Raw genomic sequence first — 23,524 nt, forward strand, 5'->3', positions numbered from 1 at the left:
CAGCTTTACACAAATCCAGATATAGATTTAGGTCTCTAATGACAACAGTGGCAAGGAAAAACTCCCTAAGACGACATGAGGAAGAAGCTTTGAGAGGAACCAGACTCAAAAAGAGAACCCATCCTCTTCTAGGTGACACTAGATAGAAACATCGGAGCTATAAGAGCTATAGAAGCACTGACAGTACTCACAATATTCACTTATTCAAAGTTGGATGACTGCATTTGGCTGACGCTTCTTCACAATCTTCAGCATAAGAGTAGACGTAAAGAACAGGCATTTCCTTTGGCTTAAAAAAACGTGTGAAATATCACAGACGTCACACATTTACATGGTATAAAAATCTATCACGGCTCTAACTAGTTTATGAAGCGAAGCATTAGAGCTAAGCTCCTTCTGTCAGATTCACGTCTACAGCCAAGGCCTAAGAAATCATCTCCTCACGTGCCTGTGTCTTCACCCCCTGGATCATCGGTCCCATCTGTGTGGAACTGGTCCCCGTCTGCAGCCCAACCTGCTCTCCCGATAAACCGCATTGCTGGGTTTGAGGACACGAGGGAAAGACAGCTATGGGTCAAACGTAATGATCTGAGCTCAGACATTTGGGGCCGAATGTGCCAGATGAAAGGGGGGGGGGGGGGGGGGTCAAAAAAATAAAATAAATAAATAAATAAATAAAAACACTGACATAACTTCTGTCAAAACAAATTGAAGAAAAAAAAAAAATCACACAAATGAGTAATAGTATCTTATTATTGTATATTATTACAGTAATATTGAATCTTGTATTAAGTGATTTTTAAGGTGATTAGTAAATGAGTGTGAATTTCAGTGCTCGCCTCATGTGTTGAGATAAAGCTACGTGCGACAGAGTTAGCAAATATGGATTTTGCATTATAATTATTCAGCTGTAATTGGGGTCAGTGGCCCATCAATATCAGCAGGTAGCAGGCAAGCAAGCCACAGCTGAAGTCATTTATATCAGTCTAATGACAAGTGTATTCAGCACAATGTAAGAGACACACAGGGAACCTTTGCTGGGATGTAATGAGGCTAAAATGTGATATCACAACTGTAGGTGAATTTCCTTTTCATTTCTGTTGTCTGCCTGCAGCCTGGAGAGAAATTAAGGAGGGAGCTGCATTAAGGGAGATTAAGAGAGAAGCTGCAAGAGGGACTGACTGGGGAGAAAAAGTGAAACAAATACACCGCATTTGGCATCATTAAGAAAAATCGTCCTTGTGCTCGTTTCCCCGGGCATCTCACATATGACTGCAGATTGTGAACACAGCCATCCTTCATCGTGTCAGAAATCCATTTTGGGGAAATAAAACAAATACTGAACAGACTCCATGTCACATACTGTAAACTGTCTGATCTAAGCCATGTTTATGATAATATACATTGACTACGTTTACATGGACAGCGTTAATCTAATTAATGACCTTATCATTATCACAACACACCGTCACCTTGCCTTTAAACACGCCATCGAGTGAAAATGAAGACGCTAATCAGAAAACAACATACTATTTCTGCTAATATATTTATATTGGTTTGAAATAAATCTGGATCTGGGACCTTCGTATTTTCAGGAGTCGGTGTGTAACGCCGCCTCACGAGCTTCAAGAAGACACGTTAACTGCTCAGCACAGCAACCAGCACCTCTCGACGATGTTAAGTCGAAATGCTGTCACGCAAAAAAACGAGAGAACACACAGAGAGCTAAAGAGACATTTTGAAGGGTTGCATTAATATTCAGTGTCTCACGTGACAGGAAGAAACGATAAACATTTCTCTTCTTTCTAGTCATTTAAACTCCACTCCTATCTCACTGTTAGCATCTCCAGTTGGACCAGGAGTGTGTTAATTAAGCATCGAGCTAGTCTTAGCCAGTCCCAGCAGCTCATCGTTTGAGAGTGAGTGTGTTTCTCCCTCCCTTTTCCTGCCCTTCCCAGGAGAAAAGCAGAGTGTGTACACACACTAAATGAGGTGATGAATTGGAAATAAGTTTGTTTCCTTAAATTGACCATCTGGCAGGTGTGTTCTGAGCCTGGAGGTCAGACCTGCTTGTTCAACACCTGGGAGTGTAAACTGTACAAAGCAGCAGAGAAACAGTACTGTGGAAATGGTGTTATCTCTAAACAGGACTTTCATCACAGACAGGAGCACAAAAATCGGCTTACAGAAAATCTCGAAATTGAACACCATTCTCTGTACGACCCGAAGCTGAAAGAAGGGCTGTGGTGTGCAGGGTCACGAGGCCGAGGCCCGGTGTTAGATGGCGGGAGTTCATTAGGCTGCTCAAGGCTGTGTGAGAGCTGGATGAAGGATGTGATCAACACTGGCTCACTGACAGAGGGGCTATTCTCAGGGGGTGAGCTGAGAAAGACAGTAAACACTCACACACTGCAGACGTCGCTGGAGCAGAACGCGGTTAGCATAGCACAGACTGCACAGCAGCACAGCATGGGGCTCAGCTGGACGAGTGACAATAACTTGTTTTTAATAATAAAAGCTCGGACTACAAAGACGAAACACGGGAGCTAGTCCGTTTACAGTCTACTGCATTGACATAGGCAGAACCTGATAGAGAGAACGTATGTGAATAAAATAAAATATAATTAATCAAATTAGAACTAAATGGAGGACCTCTCTTCCAGAAAAAAAGAAGAACAAGGTCTTTACATTCTCATCATCACCATGGAAACACAGAAGCATTCACAAAGCTAAGAAGTATTTTTTTGTAAAATTATTATTCATATCCATATCGTTATATAAGATTTTGTCCATATCACCCAGCCCTGTTACTTATAGCAGTTGAGGGTTACAGGTTTGCTTCTGTAGCACTAGAGCTATGAGCTCACAAGTAATGGAAGTCGATCTCATCCAACACCTGGCTTCAAATGACATTGTTAAACTCTGTAATCTCACTAGGTGTCACTATAATGATAATGAGTCTTTATTGACCACATATACATTACAGAACAGTGAAATTCTTTTCTTCGCATACCGCAGCATTTCAGGAAACTGGGGTCAGAGTGCAGGGTCAGCCATGATATACAGTGCCCATGGAGCAGAAAGGGTTAAGGGCCCAACAGTGGCAACTTGGCAGTGCTGGGGCTTGAACCCCTGACCAGTAACCCACAGCCTTAACCGCTAAGTCAGCACTGCCCCCTAACAGGGTTGTCCCGATACCGAAATTTCAGTAGTCGGTACCAATACCAGTAAAATTCCATGGTACCAATTTCGGTACCAAAGCAAAACACAAAAACATGCTAATTAAATAACACAATATTTTATTAACAAAGTTAAATACCAATACAACACATATTTTTTTTAAATGCCATTCTGTACTTCAAGTATATCATTATGAAAGCTCCTAGAGTTATCCAGACTAGAGTAGAAGAGTAGAAATTCTTTTTCCTGACTGACTGATATTAAAGACATAAACAGTGCTAGCCACACATCTATTATTTTCTAACGCATAAATTTCGGATATATCGCTCATCAGAAAGCCTCTGGTGTGTGATATTATTAAACCCCATCATGTCCTCCCATTTATGTTACCCCAATAAAAGGTAAAGCATTAAATGGTTAATAAGGACTCCCGACCGTATTAGCGTTAAACGCGCGTATGCTAACCATTAAGTAAGCAAAAATACGAGGATGTTTTCTTGCAATAATACACTCCAATTAAACTATGCTGCAACATTCATAATGCAACTGCTACCATCAGTTTAAACTCACCTGCTGGAATAAATACAGCGGGTAAGCAGCCGCTCCTCCTGCCAGCACGGTTAATCTATCTGCACATAAATTTAAGGGGCACGGCTTTTACAATCTTCACGGTAACAGCAACGAAAGCGGAAAACGAGCATCCGTGAGAAATATATGTATTTCGCTTACTATATAGTAGGTAAGTATACAGTAAGCCATAGTAACCGGGAGAGCTGCTGCTGCTTTGGCTCTTCTTGGTGCACGGTGCACCCATGAAAAGTTCGCGTCAGTACCAGGTTGACCCGATACTTATGCAAATCTGGTACCATCAACTTTTTTTCTTTTTAGTACCGAAGTACTGGTACTTTTGACAACCATACCACCTAATAATATCACTTAAATCAATTCCAGCTTTCCAGCACAATTCCACCTACAAATTATGGAAGCTTGTGGCAGAGGGGAGCCCCTAATATGCATGTTTGCCTCGCACCTCTGGGACTGGGGGTTCAAATCCCGCCTCCGCCCTGTGTGTGTGCAGAGTTTACATGTTCTCCCTGTGCTTCGGGGGTTTCCTCCAGGTACTCTGGTTTCCTCCCCCAATCCAAAGACATGTGTTGTAGGCTGATTGGCATTCCCAAATTGTCTGTAGTGTGTGACTGTGTCTGCGACTGTGCCTTGTGATGGGTTGGCACCAGAAACCAGGGTGTCCCTTGCCTTGTGCCACGAGTTCCCTGGGATAGGCTCCAGGCTACCCGTAACCCTGTGTAGAATAATCAATACAGAAAACTAATGGGTGGAGATATACATATACATACATATACATACATATATTTGTGTGTGTGTGTGTGTGTGTGTGTGTGTGTTTACAGCTTACAGAAAGCCATACTATGTCCTAAACCACAAGCAGGTATCCTGAACTTGGGTTACTGTCCCTGTGAAGTTTCACATGTTTTCCCATAACAGTGTGATTTTCCTCTGGGTTCTCCAGGTTCTCTAGCTGTGAATGAGTGTGAATGAGTGTGTGAAGGTGTGTGCGTGGTGACTTGCGATAGTCTGGTATCCCATCCAGGGTATATTCCAGCCTCACACCCAGCATTCCCTGTACAGGCTCCAGATCCACCAACACCCTGACCAGAATGAAGCAGTTACTGAAGATGAATAAATGAATGATTGTGAGACTTTCATTACTTGCTAGCTACATTAGCCTCGTAGCTCCAGTGCAAAAACTTAAGAAGCGACAATATTTTTAGCTGATCGTCTACAATTCTCGGGCTGCCGTTCAACCGCTACCTGACTTTTTTTTTTTTTTGCTGTTCCATGGGACCAAGAAGACATATGCTGGAGGATTCACACATCTCAGATGTTTACATTGATCGGTTCCACTACAAAGAGAATTGGAGAATTGAGAATTGAGAACTGAATGGAGAATTCATGTATTTAAACATTAGTTGGCTAGAGATTGAGGTTCAAGACACAACATTTGACACACCTTTGACTTAGCACTTCCACAGTGTTTCTTTTCTCCTTCAGTTTTTTTTTCTGCTATGATAATGGAGGTAGAGGCTGGAATCCCACTGGCTGGGATCAAGGCTCACTGAAGCGTGTAGCATATGTACTGCACTGCTTGCTATTCAACAGCGGGAAGATTGCTCACTCCAAAAATCAAGGGCAACCCACCAGTTCAGAGAGGAAAACACACACACACACACACACACACACACACACACACACACACATACATGCTGTAGATTTCATAGTTATAATTATTAAGTGTGTCCTGGCATATGCCAGCCGGTTCATTGCTCAATAAATTCGTTTGCTTCCTCACATATCTGGTATTTCTGCAACCGCGCAATGCAGCGAGAGATTTATGGGAATTAGTATAAAATATTCCAGCATCGTTCATAGCCACTCAGTAAATATTTCAATGAAAGTCCCAGCTATGAGGCCCTTAAATGATAAGAGAAGCCTGTCTCTGAGATGCAAAGCAATGCAGAAGGTTCTAGAAAGAATGAAAGCAGAGCAGAAGACAAAAACATGGGTGCGTTTTATAGCTCATGACCAATTACCGCCTATTTCTGGGCAGCCGAGTCAATCGATATTAGATCAAAGCTGCCAGGGAGCTGCGGCCCACAGTCCATCTGAGAGGGTGGGGCACTGCTGCGAGAAAGGGACACTGAGATGTAAAGATCTGTGTTATCTTTAGATGCATCAAAAACTGACTCCCAGCCATTCAGCCGCTTTTGCTTCCAGCACGAAAGGAGAAAAATACTTTTTCCTCTATTACACACACACACACACACACACACACATGCCATAGTCACGTCTACTACAGTCATGTTGGACTGGGTCTTTTTTAATGCTGCAGCAGATGGGACAGCTCTATTTCCTCAGCGGAAGCTTGGCCCAGACTCTGATATCCCATATCTGCACCGGAAACAAACTGTTCCGAAATAAGAAAGGACTCCTAATTCAAAAAAAACAAAAAAAATTTAATGCACTCCTGCTCTTCTACAAACTGAAATAGGTTTTTAAAAGTAATAAATGGCTGGCCAAGAGATCACAAATCCACTAGCATGACGAATTCCTGAGCCTGCCCCTGTGGTCCTCTTCACTGCCAACTCATTGCTAAGCCTGTCATATCCCAGCCCTCGCCTTAATTTGGTGAAGCAGGTTCATGAATTATTGCAGGCAGAGAGCTGGAGGCCTGCTCCATGTCCTTCTCCATCATGGCTGAGAGCCAGCTGAACTGCTCTGCACCGCACAGGCACCAGGGCGGAGAGGAGATAAGCCTAAGCACTCTGCATTTGCGCTAGGATTTATATGTCCATCTCAGCCGGAGATAGCATGTTGTAGGGGCAGTGATAGTGTTCAGTATGCTAGTAGCATTGATCCTGGCCACTCAGGATCAAACTCAGGAGTGGAAACTAGTGGCTGTATGACTACTAACATTTACTAGTCAACGAGTAATTCAAAAACTGTTACAGGTCATGGCATAAGAATAGCAACGAAAGCACCAATCCATACATCAGGTAACGGTCATATACAGGACACAATTAAAATTCCCAGCTTCAGTGCTTTTTAGATGACACTTTTAACATTACCCGTGCAAAACATGTGCCAAATGGTATATTTTATAAAATAGGACATACCAGTCTTTAAAATACATTTTACATCCTTAACGTCTTAACAACAGGTGGATGATGCAGTAGGGTCTGAAAGGATTTTCACCATGTACAACTCCAACCTCAGAAGAAGCTGAAAACCAATCTGGGTCGGGCTCTGATTTGAAACTAGCTGCGTGGGATTGGATAGTGATGTGCAACCCGCAGCTCACACAGCGCTGGGCACGATGTAATTAAATCTTGTTTAGTTTTAAAGGACAACAAAATAACTGCTGGAGCAGTTTTTTTTTTTTTTTTTTTTTTTTTTTTTTTTTAAAAACAAGATCCTCAGACACATCTCTCCACTACATGCAGAATGATATCAAAGTCTGTCCGTTAAACCGAAATAAATTATAAATAAATAAATAACTTTTCGCAGTGTAGTGTTGCGCAGTTGACTGTGGAATTGACTTTATCGCATATGAAATATTTTTGGAATAAAAAATTGCACTTATCCAGCCTTCTTTACCATCTGTCCCAAATAGCTGACATATCCTCATAGCAGCGACTAGTGAACAGTCCCTCCAGGATTTTGTGATTTTGCGATCGCAGAAATTAACGCAAAATCAAGCAAACTCCGCAATATACTAAAGATCTTGCTTTTTTTTTTTTTTTTTTAAATTACTGCACATCTGGGCCAAGACGTGTCACGTGAAGTCATTACAACTCGTGTTCATTCAAAGCCCTCTTCGATTCATCTGCGTTGAACATGAGTACAGCTAAAAGATCTCATTTACCAACAATTTCTAGTCTACTAGTCTAAGCAACCCATAGTGGTTATACAGGAGTGAATATCAAATTAAACATGCAGGTACATAACTGCATAATAAGTTACTAATTACACTGATTTACACCAAGAGCCTATATTTCTATAAGCAAAAGCAAACTCCTCTATACGAACGCATTAAACCCCAAGCTAGCAACTGAACTGGCACTACAAATGGATGTCTCTGATTAGCAGAATCGTGCAAGCCTCACTTCCACCGAGTGCTAATGTGCTTCCAGCAAACACTGAATCACCGTAAGGAAATTACAACCCACTCGTTTTCTTATCATCCCTCACTTTTACTGTTGAGATTTCATTAAGTTCGGCCATACAATCAATACTTTAGCTGTCAATAACTAGGCATATTAAATCCAAATAGAATCTTGTAGGAAATGTTTAAGGTGCTCTGGGGTCAAAAGGGCACAGATAAATTAGAAGAAAAGGCAGCTTCAGAGTAACAAACGACGTCCATTTGCATTAAGTTGCCTTCACAATGTATGATTTTCGAGGCTATTTTGCTGTACAAAATTCGCTCAGCATAAAAGAATTCTTTGGTCATGTGTTTAGATTAGTGGTCTAAGAACACGTAATGTGACACGCTCACCGTTTTAGTGCCAACGAAAACAAAGACAGCCGACAACGGAATTAAAATATCGGCGCGTGACCTCTCCTACGACGCTCATCTGAAAGCCACCAATAGTAGGGTGGTGTAAATTAACGACGCGAATGAATTAATCAGTCTGTGCAGGATTTTGCGTCGTTTTTTTGCGATTGTTGCAGAAAAAAAAAATTCTTTTGCCATGCAAATTGCAAAGTATTTTTGTGCTTTTTTTGAGGAAAAATGTCTTGAATTAGCAAAACTGCAATTGCACGGTCTTTAGCGGCGATGTTCGTTTGTAAACGAGACCTTTTAGCGGTACTCATGTTTGACGCGCTTAAATCGAAGACGGCATTGGCTGAATGCGAATGTGATGACGTCACATGACGAGTCTTGGCCCAAATTTGCGGAAAATCCGCAGTAATTTAGAAAGATTGCAAGCTCCTCCAAATACTGCAGAGGTTGCTTAATTCTGCGATCATGAAATCCTGGAGGGACTGATTAATACATTACCAGCCTACATGCCTTGCCCCTTATACAGCTGAGTTGCAAAGCTACCACAAATGCTCCTGAACTGAAAAGAAATATCCTAATTACCTCAAGCTCGCTTTGAAGAAAGGGCATTCCATGACGTGCTGTCTTCTTTGACCCAGCCACGAGCGGCTCCAAACTCCTCCTGATTTAAAACATGCTTTCTCAAGGTGTAACACTGCTACTGTTACACCAAGGGTTTGTTTCCATTCCTGCACAAACCCGGATAGTGCTGATTGCTGACGTGAGCACAACATAGTACGTTTTCTTTAATGGTAGGTCTACCGGATTCTTCATCGTTTAATTTGTCATGAAAACACGTTATCGCAAAATCTGTTGTTCAGTCTAGATTTTATTGGGATCATCTCATGTAGTGTGACAATTAGTAATCTTGTTTCAAAACCATTTTCAAACAGTATATTAAAAAAATAACTGAAAAAACAGCCAAAATAGTGCACTGTAATTCATAATTACTGTAGATACATTCAATACATTGCAATCTTTCATGATCAGAGCTAGACACATCTGTGCATCAACTTTGTTTTTTTTTTGGTCAGATTTTTAATATAATTTAATATTAACTCGTGCAATACTGATATCACAGAAATACGCAGTTTGTTCGTTATATTAAATTATATAAAATTTATTGTGGTCTGTGAGAATTGTGACCATCTAAAGATCAATAAATTAACATTACACATTAATAAACTTAACATTTTATTAATTTAGTTTCATACGACCGCAGACCAATCAATTACTGTAACATATGACATATTTACCAGTTTATTTTAATATATTGTACAGTAAAGAGTCATAAAAAAAAGGAAAATCTATGTCTGTCTAAAACACTCATTAAATGGTTATCCTGAGCAAAGCATTATGGGAAATCTAGGACACATTACTCCATCTCTCCTGCCACTACAGCATTTACTTTGCGATTTACAGCTCTGGCCTTCTCAGAGTGCTCCAGTTTGGTTACGGTGCTGCTGACCTCGACCTCTGAATCAATACGCTCTGCTTCACCAGTGGCTCCATCAGCAAGCAGCTAGCAAAGGTCGAAGCATTACTGCATTAACTACATACACGGTTCCTGTACGATGCACAGAGCTCATCTTCACAATTCATTATCCAAAGTGCTGAAATAATACATCCCGGAAAGACTACATCCGCCGATTGCACTGGCGACGTGTGCCAGGTTTGGTTTGGTCGCCAACAAGAAATGAGAAACATTTGTCAATAAATTAAAAGAAAAGAAATATCAAGCATTTTTCCTGTCCCCTGCAGGCTTTCAGGTGTTCACCAGCATGAGATCCGATCAGTCAGTGAGGGAGACGGTACACCTCGCAATCTTTCATTTTATATATTCTGACTGGTGCTCATAAACAGTTTTAAGGGCTGCCTGTGAAGTCTTACATCAAGACAGCTTCGGTAATGGCTTCTGGAGAACTGAGAATTTCTCACCCACTATTAACCAATCCTGTGCAGAGAAACTGCCCACATGGAGTACGGGTGAGCCCTGCTGCATTCCCAAAAGGTGACGTCATTTATCAACCACGTCCTATAAATGACTGCCTGGCTGTAATGATTATGGAAATGCATCAATCCTTCCAAAAATATGCATTCTTTTGTCAGCATGTTTATCCAGAGGGGATTATATGATATCAAATCAGAAATCAGGATATTCCTGGCATGGGTAAAATGAATAAACTATAATAAATAAAGAGATTTGACATTTCTATACACTCATATTTTTCTGACTGCCGGTGACATTTTCCATTGTGATGTGCCCATCAGTATAAGAAATCACGGTGGATATAAAGGGTTTGATGTTATTACTGCTGTTTAAAACAGCGTACACACTTTCATACCAGTGTGATATTTGACTGGGGGAAATGACTTTTAATACATTTTAACTTTATAGTATTCACGTTTTTAATATGACATATTGTTGCTCCCGTATTGTATCGTATATACTCAAGTATGCTCCCGTATTGTATTGTATACTCAAGTATGATCCCGTACTGTACCGTATATACTCAAGTATGATCAAGTACTGTCTCCGGTTGGCTAAAATCTATTTTTAAACAAGTCACAATGGGTACAAAATGAACCATTTCACAATGTTAAAAAAAAACATGTTAAGAAATCATACTCAAATGACCACTATGCTGTGTTTGGGTTATTTTCCCTTTGTAGTAAGGTGAAATAAAAATGTTTGTAAAGGTTATGTTGCCATATGAGTCACATTTCTACATCTACCAGCACACACACACACACACCACTTCACTATGTCACTTCCACTGACGTATACAATACTGCGCAAACGTTTAAGGCACCTTTTTGTTTTTTTGTACAAACTTTGTTACAGTTTTTTTTATTCTATGACTTCTACGTAATCGAGTCAGTACAAAAAAACATTTTAGATTCCCAAACATCCATTTTCCAGCACAAAATTAAATGTTACAGAAAAATGTCTGTATGTCAGTAAATAAAGCAGTATATTACACAAGAGACCCCTTTTCAGATAAAAAAAACAAAAAAAAAAAACCCAATGAAGGCTGCTGGGTTTCGCTGCAGAAATAAGACGCAAGTGCGACAGTCAAAGTCTCCAGAAGAACCGTGTCTGGTTCTGCAAGATGACAGCAGGACTGCAGGGCGTATTGTGTTTTGGGACAAGGCCAGAACCAACTCTCATCATGTGATAACCTTGAATATCACCTGTAACCATAGTGACTAGCTCAGAGACATATTTCAACAAAAAAATAAATAAATAAAAACCCTCTAAGATTAAAGAATGACAACATTTTATTTCCCCAATGCTTTATAGCAGTAGGGCTGCACAATTTAGTTTTAACTATTATTGCAGCACTGGCCTTTGCAATACTGATATGCCAATATGCAAATGAGCCTCTAAGTATAACACATACAATAATAATAATAATAATAATAATAATAATAATAATGTTGTTTAAGGTGACATGAGCAGTGCTTGCCACGCCCAAAAGCACTGACACAAGCGCACTGATGTGTTCCAGTGCCTCTCACTGCAGTATTACATACAGCACATAATGGAGATGATGCAGAGTCTTTAAATTATCAAAAAATACAGAATTAAGAATACAATATTCCATAAGTACATAATGGAGATCACATTTTAGAACAGAAATAAAGGTTTGAAAAATGGCCTTTTTTTTGGGGGGGGGGGGGGCGACTCATTTTGGGGACCATTTGTTTAAAATAAATACTGAAGAGGGAGTGAGAAGACAAAGAAAACTCACCAGTGAATCTCATTAAAATGCAAGAGGGAACCACCGAGCACTAAAGGGAAAAGCAAGCTGTGAAGCAACAGACTGTGCATTTTGTAGGTGCGCGCACACACACACACACACCCACACACAAGTATATACAAATAAAGGCACCCGGAGGAGCAAAACCAGACTTTGCAAGCCTGACCAATCAAGTAAGAGTGATGTGTGATTAAAAAGAGCTTTGCAAGTCTGCAGAAAAAAAGGCTCTGGGGAGGGAAGAGTTAACGTGTTATATAGCAAAGGTTCTCAGTTCCAGTTCTGGAGAGCCACTGCTGTGCTCACTGCTCAGTGTGATGTTTTCTCTGCTCCTAGTACACTTGACCCAGCTCCTGTAGGGCTCGATAATTAGCTAATCAGTTTGGTCAGATGTATCAGCAGTATGGAAAACCTGCTGTGAGTGGCCATGACTAGAAGTGCTGAAGCAATTTCTACAACATCTCTTAACAACAGAAGTTTAAAACACAGCTCACAAAATTGCATGCATTTACTGTATTTCTTGGTTGGGTTAGGCTTATTTGCTATTAGGCCTGCAACTAACGATTATTTTTATAATCGATAAGTTGGACGATTAATTAAAAAAAAAAAAACTCGATTAATCGGATAGGGCGGGGCAAACTTTCAGTACCATTTTTTCGTTTATTTAAAATTAAATCCACAAACTGAGTGTTACAAATATAAACTTCAGACTAAAACTTTACACAACTGTTTGTCTAATTATATAAGACTGAAAAGAACCCAATACACACAGACACACACCAGAATATATCTTATTCATTTAGCACTGTAGTTTAATTCAGTGCCATAAAAAAATGCATAAATACTTATATATATATATACACACACACACACACACACACATATATATATATATATATATATATATATATATACACACACATATTATATATACATACATACACACATACATACACACATACATACACACATTATATATATATATAAAATAATAGTATTTATGCATTTTTTTTTATGGCTGCACAAAAAGCACAGAATTACACTACAGTCCTAAATTAATAATTAAAACTCACTGTCTTTAGGAATATTACTTTACTTGTGTTTACTTTTGATCATAATGTTTTAATTAGACATTAGAGATCAGATTACTCGCGCTCCCTCTCTGTATCAGCGCAGGAGCAACGCGGCCTCGTTACTAATAGATCACTTCCGTCATAATAAAGAACATAAGTTACAGTGATACAGCATATAATGACAATAAACTTAAATTAAACTAAACCTTTTAAGCAACTCGTGACAGCATCACTGTTGTGCTACACAAACTCCTCTTTATAAAGTTTATAAATCTTCTCCGCGTTGTTTAATATAAAATGCTTCACTGCCTTAGAGGGCTTGGAGGTTTCTTCCTCGGTCACTTGACGATTTCGCCTCCGTCTGATGGTCATTGAGAGAAAAGAAAGTCATGTACGGTGACTCTGGGTATTAGGCTAAAGCTAGCGCCGTCGCATTACGTGCTATGACGTCATGTAGGAGGCGGCTTATACTTCCAGTTATTAAAAAATCCGCTAGTGTTCCATTTGAGATGATATTACCGTTCTAAAATCCACACACTGGACGGTAGAGTACATAGCGCATAGTGTAAGTGTAGAGTACTTCATTTGGGACACAACTTTAGTATTTACTCTCCGAAGCGTGTTTTCTGAACCGAAGTAACGTACTGGAAAATCTCCCCATGCCGCGCGCAGACCAACTAATCCATAATGAGATTCGTTGACGACGATTTTCATAATCGATTATTATCGATTTTATCGATTAGTTGTTGCAGCTCTATTTGCTATATATCATTCTTCTCAGTTATGAACCCTTCCCCCTCTGAATAAACCTGCAAAACTGCCTCTTGCCTTACTGTGCTCAAGCTTTTTTGACTGTGGGGGTAATTTAATAGATAATTGAGTTTTATCTGCAGGTAAAGTAAAAATGGCCACTACATAAAATGAACTGCAGTCCCAGGAGCCAATGTTACTGTGTCTAGATCAAGGTTTTTAAAAATTAATTAATTAACCCCTACGTGCACTCACAGGAGCACTAGTTTGTGAAATTAAAATAGGAGTAAAGGCAATATCTGGTCAAAGCCAGGTTATTTTACCCAGCTGATATGAAAGAGCTTTAATGTAACACCCGACCGAAACTAGGGCTCTTAAACACCTAGGCATGCTTTTGGACCTACACATAATTAACAGCGTCACTGAATTATTAGCTTAATCTGGACTAATAAAAGTTAAACTAGACTACTGAACCCTGTTGTATTAGTTTTACCAACCAAAAAAAGCACCAAAGGGGCTGTTCAGTTCATTCAATAAAGCAAACAATAACTGGCACCAAAAGGTTCAAGCAAATCAGCACTGTTTCATCTCTCCTCTGTCTGAGAGCTCTTCACAAGTCAAACACAGACAGCATTTAAAATGAGGGAAGCATTTATCTCAGCCATTATCATTAAGATCCTGAGTAAACATTAGAGCAAATCAATCGGCGGAATGGTGGAGTCACATGTGCCAAGTGTACAGAACATTCCAGCTTTCATTTGCCATTTGATTTGCAGAATACTGTTGCCTGGAGACGTGTTGATTAACAGATTTGCCTCCTGATCAGAGCCTACGTGAGCAACCCAATGAGTCAGTAAAACACATACTGCCACTAGCAACTCTGTTACTGCAAAACTAATCCAGTGAATTATAACATCATTTTACTCAGACTACCTGAATGACAACGGATGACCTAAAATTGACTCGACTGGAGAGCAGGACCATCTGCTGACTGGGTGTCAAGGTAAAGTAAGCAATTGGTGTGAACCATTTTACCCAATAGCCTTGTTCATTACACTGAGTCAGGAAGTTGGCAAGAGATTGCTTTGTAAATGAGACTAGGCTTCGCAGACTGCTGAGCAAAAAATTCATCCCTAAATGACTTGCCAACTGGCTTGAAATTCCATGGATTTAACTACAGAAGCTATTTCAACGTGGATGACAGCCAGAGAAATAAAAGACCCTAAGTTCTAGACAAGTCATTCATCATGTTTCCCACTGAACGTTCCAAAGCTCCTGTCCTCATTCTCCTCATTCTGCAACATCATTCTTGAGTTCATCTCTTACAGTACAAGACGTTTCATTTTTAAGTATCAAATGAACGGTGTCTTATTAATGAAGCTTGGTATCTCAACGGCTAAGCTACAGGGGTTGCCGAATTGCCGCTGACAATCGTTTGGATAGTCCTGCTGTGAGAAAGAAATCTTCCACTGAGATTCTCGACTACACAGACAGAAATATTTCACATAAGTAGTCGGCTAATAGTTACCCATCATACACAGACAGGGCTCGGATGCAAGTGCAGGGTTTTATTGAATGAAGCTGACAAATCCAAAACCAAAAATAAACCAAAGTCAGTGACTGCGTTTACATGGACAGCAGTAATCTAATTATTGATCTTATTCTGAATAAGACGATATTCTGATTAAGGTGTTTACATGAGATGCTTTTAGAATACTCCTTTCACGTTCCCGTTTTACATGTTATAGAACATAGATCGATTAACGGCACACGTCATTACGTCCCCACGCCACACCGTCCGACGTTCCCTCCAGAATTTCACGTATCGACATACAGTTCGTCTTCGTTATGGTACCGTATACAGTTTGGGGTGTTTCATTTTTAATTTTACGAAAGCTTCAAGTGCAGTTAATTATTTATCATGTTATACGTGTAAATAGACGACTGCTTGAAGACACGGGCTGCGTCCGAAACCGCGTTCTTACCTACTATATATTATATAGAAATACATGTATTTCACCTACTATATAGTAGTTAAGGACGCAGTTTTGGACGCAGCCGTGTTCTCTTGTTTGCCGTCAAACGGTTGAGCGCTGCCGTGTGTGTACGTGTCCTGTCACAAAATGCGGTGAAAACTCCCACACGACGTTAATAGTGTGATTAAGGTGTGTACGTGTCTGTAATGCACTTCCATAATGCGACTAATATAGGAATACTCCACACGTCTTAATTCCATTTGTGTTTACTTCGAGTATGACTTTAGCTGGATTAATGTCATCAATAATCGCTGTATACATGCTAGTTTCTTAATCAGAGTATTGTCTTAATTGGGTTAATATGGGATTATTGTTGTCCATGTAAACGTACTGAAAAGCTGGGGAAAGTATCAGGTGATCAGCAGAAAGGTCTAAACAAAACAGAAACGATCAACAGTGGAAAAGTGTGCACACAAACAAAAGACTCGATGTTAGGGGCAAGACTTCGCAAAGATATACCGGAAGTCTGAGCCATTTTTAGGGATTGTACTGACTGGGACCAGGTGGTTGTGATCAGAAGTCCAGGATACAGGATCCTAGAATGTCAGAACTCTGTGGACTGGAACATGTTGTGTGCTTGCTGTGCTTTTCATGCATCACCACCATCACTAGTGATAATAAATGATGGCATATGACCAGGTGGGATTCACGGCTGTCTGGCCACCAGCATGCCAACAAATCAAAGTTTGTTACTGGCTAGTCTGCCCAGCATCAGCTAAACACAGAAGGAGGAAAGAGAAAGTCCCTGAGGCAGCCTGGTGTGCCAAAGCATGATAACGGACCACAGTACCGTTATCTCACCCAGACTAATGGGCGATCAGGAGACTGTCTCAGTCTCATCAAGCCCTCTGTTGAAATGCTTAATTCAGAGCACCATCTCGTTTCCAGAATTACAAATAAGCAGGGTTGAGCTGCTTGGGCAGCTCCTTCTGAAGAGTCTTCTAATCTCCCACCACATGTACTATGAGCCTCTTTCCTCTCCGCCCAATGGATTCTCACTGGTCACTTTCCTCTCTTCTTTCTCATCCTTAAATCCCTTATCTGCCTCCCTCTCCAGTCATGCTATCCTATAGATTACTTTCTCTTAATTATCCCTTGGGACTGGTCTATCAAAAAAGCTGAAAGACTTGTTTATATTCCTAAGTATCACTGCTACTAATCGAGGAAAATGTGCATTGGCACTCAATTTAGCAGACAAGTCAAAAGAGGCAGTATGAGCTGTGTGATACTGGGAACATGCCAAGATAAACAGCATACTGCACAAATCAGCAAATACTTAAAGGATGCATTATGAGAGAAATCAAGAATAACAAAGATAACCTTCACTAAGAACACTGACAGCAAAGCCTGTTTAATCTCCTTCATCAGAGTCTAACATGCCCTCACTTACGTCTCGTTATCCATTAAAGTACGTTCACAAAGGATTTTCCTTACCGTTTTTCAGAGGTGCTCTTTCAGCGTGATTGTGGATTGACGCAAAACACAGGCTTGCATCAAAAATCAATACAATGTCTCAAACTGTGAGAACAAAATTGTGTGGCGTTGCTGCTTCACCAGCTATTACAAAGAGATCTGTTGCAGAGGTTATTGACTAAGCATCTAAGTCTAATGGCAGAAATTCATTCAAGGTAACACAACAGAGCAAAAACCTGTCCTTCATGGAACTGAAAACACTTTAGTTCATAGGTCTTGCAGTGAGATGCTGTCATGACGTAAGTTTAGACCAGCAACACAACAGGACATTAAACTAACAGTAAGCTATTCTTCAGTCCCTCCAAGATTTAGCGATTTTGCGATCGCAGAAGAGAATGCAAAATCAAGGAACGTTTCAAAATTACCACAGATTTTCTGCAGATTTGAGCCGAGATGTGTCATGTGACATCATCATAACGTGCCATGCGACGTCATCACAACGCGCATTCAGCCAAAGCCCTCTTTGATTCACGTGCATGAGTACAGCTTAAAGGTCTCATTTTCCAACAAACATCACCGTGCAAAACAATTCTGTGCCATTGTATTTTCGCCAATTCAAGTCTTTTTCCACAAAAACTCTTCTTTGCATTTTTGGCCACAACAATCACAAAATAAAAACCTCTGCGAAATCGTGGACGGGATGATTTTTTTTTTTTTACCATTTTACAATTTAGGCTTGCTACAATTTCTACATAATCGCCTAACTACAATTATTAATTACACATTACAAATTAATAAAACTATGTCACAATTATGGGCACTGATAGAACTTCTGGATCAAAATGGTATCTAAAGTAAAATTTTCTTTAAATTCATCCATGATTTAGGAACTCTTAAATGGTCATTCATGACTACCTGTTTCACCTCTGTTACCTGTTCACCTCTGTTACCTGTTTCACCTCTGTTACCTCTGGGTGACAGAGGCCAAATTGCCTTTATTCATACATCAACATGGGGAAAATCAGAGAATAAACAAACGATTTGAGACAAAAGTTGATAAATCAGACACTGGATTTATCCACTGTTATGGCAATAATTAAGAAATTGAACGCAACTGAAGCTGTAATTGACCTGCCTGGAAGTGCATTTTACCTACACACAGGAGGAGGATGGTTAAAGAGGTAAGAACTTCTCCAAGCATCACTGCTGGAGATTTGCAGAAGATGGCATCGTTTTGGGGTCACCACCTCTCAAAAATCCACAATTAGATGCCTCCTGCATGCCAACTATTTGGAAGGTGTGCCAGCAGAAATCAATTCCTTTCATCTAATAACACAGTGCTTTTTGGCAACAAAAACTCAAGCTGGGTTTGGCATAAAAAGAAGGATTATATATATATATATATATATAAGAACCCACTTCCCACTGTTAAGTATGGTGAAAGATCTGTGATGTTGCAAAGCTGTTTTTCCCCCAAAGACCTGCGAACCTCATTAGGATCACGGCATGATGGACTCCATGAAGTACCATGAGATTTCTGGCTGCGTCTGCATTAGGGATGTCACGAGAACCGATGCTTCGGTACCAAGTCGGTAGCAACATTCTTAAAACGTGGCGGTACTTGTTTTTCTGCAGTAGCATTAGTAACCGTTTGTAACAAAGGTACCGAAAGTACAGAGGTTGCGATTCTTCCGGACCTGATGGGGGCAGCAAATACGCGCAAGTGTTTTAGTCGGTCCACAAGTGGTGAAGAAGAGGAACGCCTACAAGCACACGGGATAAACTACAGAAGATTAGCTTAGCTTAACAAGTTTAGCTCCGCCCCGACTCGTTGAGAGGAAAGCTAGTATCGGTTTCCGGTGTGCAACCGATGCTATCGTTCATTTCAAACAAAGCGAGGAAACACCTGGAATTTGGCGAAGCACCTGAAACACACGCCCTATAGTATATTTGTTTGAGGCAGCTGGCATTGTTGCCGTGAAACCAGCTAACGTTATGCTGCATGTAATGTTTGCGATAGCCTGTTATTTGTTAACGACGCTAACGCATTGCGATGTTATAAACTACCTCTGAATGTTCCACCATGCATCGCCATTCAGCCCGGGTCCTGTCAGCTAAATGTAGCCTAATGTCACTAATAATTATTCACATGTTCATGCTTTTAATAAATCTTTTTGGCCTGCCACCATATCAGTCAATTTAAACTAATGCTTGCATTCAGAGTATAAGGTGTGTGTGTGTGTGTGCGTGCGCGTTTAGGAGTGCACCTCCGGAGACTTATTGTCAGACAGTGTTTGATAACTAAAATACCCCCCCCCCCCCTCCCGGTCGCTCTCTATGCCAGTATCAGCCAGAGGAGGATGTCCTCCAGGAGAGTTTTTTTATTTTATTTTTTACATTTTATTTTTATACCACACAGTGGTATCGACTTTGGTATCGAGTATCGTGTACTTTTGGTGGTATCAGTACGGACTACTAGATTTCTGGTATCGTGACATCCCTAGGCTGCAAGAAGCTACACCTGGGTCGTACTCTGATCTTCCAGCAGGACAATGCTCCAAAACATACATCCAAAATGGTTCCCTGACCACAGACTCAGTCACCTGAACAAAACTCCATTGAAAACCAGTGAAATGAGCTGATGAGGATTTGGAGATTGTGCATAGAGGAGTGCTCGCTTGTACTCTCCAAACTCACCAAGCATTACAGGAGAAGACTCAATACTGTTGTGCTGTGTGGTGTTGTGTTGTGCTACTAAATGTAGTTGTTCCCATAATTGTGATTCATGTGGCTTTGTTAAATAAGTAAGTTTTCTCTTTTATTCAAATAAATTTTATTAAGGGTGGATCAATTAAGGATTCGATCTCCGTCATATTTTCAGTGTGACATTAAGTGCTCTAACCTTTAATGTATTTTATCATATGCTTTTAACCCATTTTTACAATAGATGCCAATAATTCATCCTCCGGTAACTTATTTGAGTATTTCTGTTGTGCATTTAAGTGGCATGAAGTCAAGAGAAAAGACAATTACACATTAATATGAATTGCGATTATGTGCATGACAAATAATAGTTAGTCAGAACGTCATAATTGCAACTACTGCCGTATTTACTGCAACATGTCTTTATTCAATGAAGAGCACGTTGAATAGAAGAAAAATACATTTTGCAATCTTTCAGATGGTTTTAATCAGATTTTTTTTTTTTTCCACACAGATAAAATTCAATCCACATTTTGGCATTAAAATAATTCCCAAATAATCTGATTAAAGAGTGAACTGCAGTATGCTTCCCTTTGGTGTTTTATGTTCCCAAAACCAGTCCAGAGACATAAACCATGTAACAAAACCAATGCCGTACTCTAATATGACCCATAATATTATATGTCACAGTTGAAAGGAGATTCCTTCAAGAGCCACGTTACTGCCGAGAAATCCATCACCAGGAGACTTTTTAGATGCACCAAAGTGTCAGAGGGCTTAGAGCAAGAAATGGTTTATTGGTTAGCACACATTTGTACATCCGTGGCTGTACAAATCCAAGTGACCCGCAGAAGAAGCCACGTCTAATGTTGATCACAGCTTTAGCTTTACTCCTCATTGTTCCTCAAGACAGTGAAGACCAAACGGAGGCGAGATGACATTCCCCAGAGTGAATCCATGGCAACATTATTCCACTGGATGCAAATCTCAATCTCTGGTGAGGCATACAACCAATCTTCAGTCCACTCATCTGAATAAGACCAAGGCACGGCTCTGTATAGCTGATTCATTCAATATACAGCCAAACTGCTCTGTATACTGATAAATGCTTATTTGTCTAGACACCATCGCCAAGTTCTGCCGGTCATCCATGAGAACCTTTTGGGATGCAAACGACCAATTTGACATGGTGACATGGTGACATAGTCAACCCCATCACCAGTATTAGAGACAAGGCTAATGATGTCACTATGAACCATCCTAAACGATACAGCTACTCAAGTTCAGATCAGCCACCAACACTCTGGGTGTGTCTCAGTATCTCTATTATTTATATATTTATTTACACATTCATCCTACACCAAATGCAGCAGCAGTACCATAGAAGGCATCAGAGGAAAATGTCAGACATTCTGTCAGACAGATGTTTTCATCATCTGTACATTATTTATACTGCAGCAGTAAAACTGCCAGTCAGGTATACATATCAATAAACATCATCAAATAACTTTAAATCATTAAACATATAAACATTTTTAAGACATCCAAAAATCAAGGTTTCACGTCTTCAACTGTAATAAAGGGAAACTTATTTAGTTACAGAGGTGCAGTGTGTAACATACTGAACCATCACATGCAAAACAACTTGTTCCAAACTGACACTCACCGCTTTGCTCTCCAAGAAAGACCAGCTTGAATTTCCTTAAAGGGTTCCCGAAGTCGTTGGCCACAGACATGGTTTTATATATATTGTTGTTGTTTTTTTGTTGTGTGTGTGTGTGTGAGAGAGAGAGAGAGAGAGACAGAGAGAGAGCGAGAGAGAGAGTGTGTGTGTGTGCGCGCGCGTGTGTGTGTGTGTGTGTGTGTGTGTGTTTCCACTGATTACAGCCTCCTGTGCTCAGAGTGCTGTCTGTACTAACGGTGCTCCTGCGATGCTGCACCGGACTGCCTGGTAGAGTCACAGCTGCTGCGCATGCGCAGTCTTCAAGAGGCCCCGCCCTCTATCTATGCATAACGTCATGCTGGAACCCCGGTAAGACTTTAATTTTTTATTTGTTTTTATTTATTTTTTATTTTTTTAATAACAAAATAATTGTAGGATTGATTATTTATCGATTATAAATGAATTATATTCGAGCTTTTTTTGTTTGTTTGTTTGTTTGTTTGTTTTTTACATCCCACACAAGTTAGCTTAAAGGTTGCTTTCTTATTCATATATAACATGCAAAAAATTTTCACTATCAGTATAGGGTTTTTTTTTTAAAAAAAAAAAAAACCAAAACCATATATTTCATGCTTGAATACATACTTTTTTTAATTCATATTTCTAGGTACCAAGTAAATGACATTATGTGTGTAAAAAAGTGGATATCTATCTGGAAATATATTAAATAACAAAAACAAATGTTCATACTGTTTATACCGTTGAAGATCTTCGTATGATTGTCTGTTAAATACATTTTCCCATCATTACTGTTAATTACTGTTATTGTTCATGAATCTCACAAAAGTAAAAACAGTATGAAATCTGTAAACATCTTATTTGTAATATCGAACTTTCATATTGACCTGCATAAATAAGTACTGCACTGCTGTTTGACTGAAAATGAATTTTAAATTATTTAATAATAATAATAATAATAATAATAATAATAATAATAATAATAAACTAAAAAAATTAATAATACAAATATTTCCTCATTATTTTTTGTTTGCGACCAAGTAATTAATGATCAGTTCTGAAGGGCCATTTGATATTGATAAACAACAAGAAAAGTTTAAAATGTGTGACATTATTGTGAATGTAACTTCATTTTGTAACTTTCAGAAACCTCTATGTAATTACATTTGAATTTGCTTCTACAGTGCCCTCCACTACTATTGGCACCCTTGGTAAATATGAGCAAAGATTGACTTTATTGTTGAACCATTTGATCTTTTGTTTAAAAAAAAATTCACAAAAATAAATACTCTGCTCTCATGGATATCGAACAATTGCAAACACAACACGGGTTTATCAAAACCAAAATCTTTATTAAATGTAGGTGTGCAACAATTATTGGCACCCCTATGAATTCATATGAGACAAATATATTTGAAGTATATTCCCATTGATATTTTACATTTTTTAGTACACCTGGGTGACTAGGAACAGGTATATAAATATGAGGTAACGCAATATTAGTTATTCATAGCAACGGGTAAGACCAAAGAATATAGCTGTGATGTGTAGCAAAAGGTTGTTGAGCTTCAAAAAAATGGGAAGTGGCTATAAGACAATAGCACAAGCATTGAAAATGTCCATTTCCACCATCAGGGCAATAAATAAGAGGTTCCATCCATCCATCCATCCATTCATCCATTTTCTCTACCGCTTATCTTTCAGGGTCACGGGGAACCTGGAACCTAACCCAGAGTGCATCAGGTACAAGGCATTGTAGGTTCATTCTGTATAACATCAAGAAAATCAGACCCTGTCTCACTGAA

The 23,524-nt window shown here is 39.6% G+C and overlaps 1 protein-coding gene across 3 annotated transcripts in view; it reads right to left on the bottom strand.

Moving 5' to 3' along the window:
- The window catches only part of rab6ba (RAB6B, member RAS oncogene family a), an 89,130-nt gene extending 66,368 nt beyond the window's left edge, over positions 1 to 22,762 (bottom strand). Inside the window, exon 1 of one of the 3 annotated variants that reach the window (XM_053637079.1) lies at positions 21,705 to 22,744. In XM_053637079.1, coding sequence (XP_053493054.1) covers positions 21,705 to 21,774 — 70 coding nt within the window. In that variant the 5' untranslated portion in view covers positions 21,775 to 22,744. Of the gene's footprint in view, positions 1 to 21,704 lie in introns of all 3 variants that reach the window. The other 2 variants (XM_053637081.1, XM_053637080.1) reach the window with 2 other exon arrangements.
- Between the last annotated feature and the right edge of the window lie 762 nt (positions 22,763 to 23,524).

This window comes from Ictalurus furcatus, chromosome 11, assembly GCF_023375685.1.
Source record: "Ictalurus furcatus strain D&B chromosome 11, Billie_1.0, whole genome shotgun sequence".
Lineage (NCBI taxonomy): Eukaryota > Metazoa > Chordata > Actinopteri > Siluriformes > Ictaluridae > Ictalurus > Ictalurus furcatus.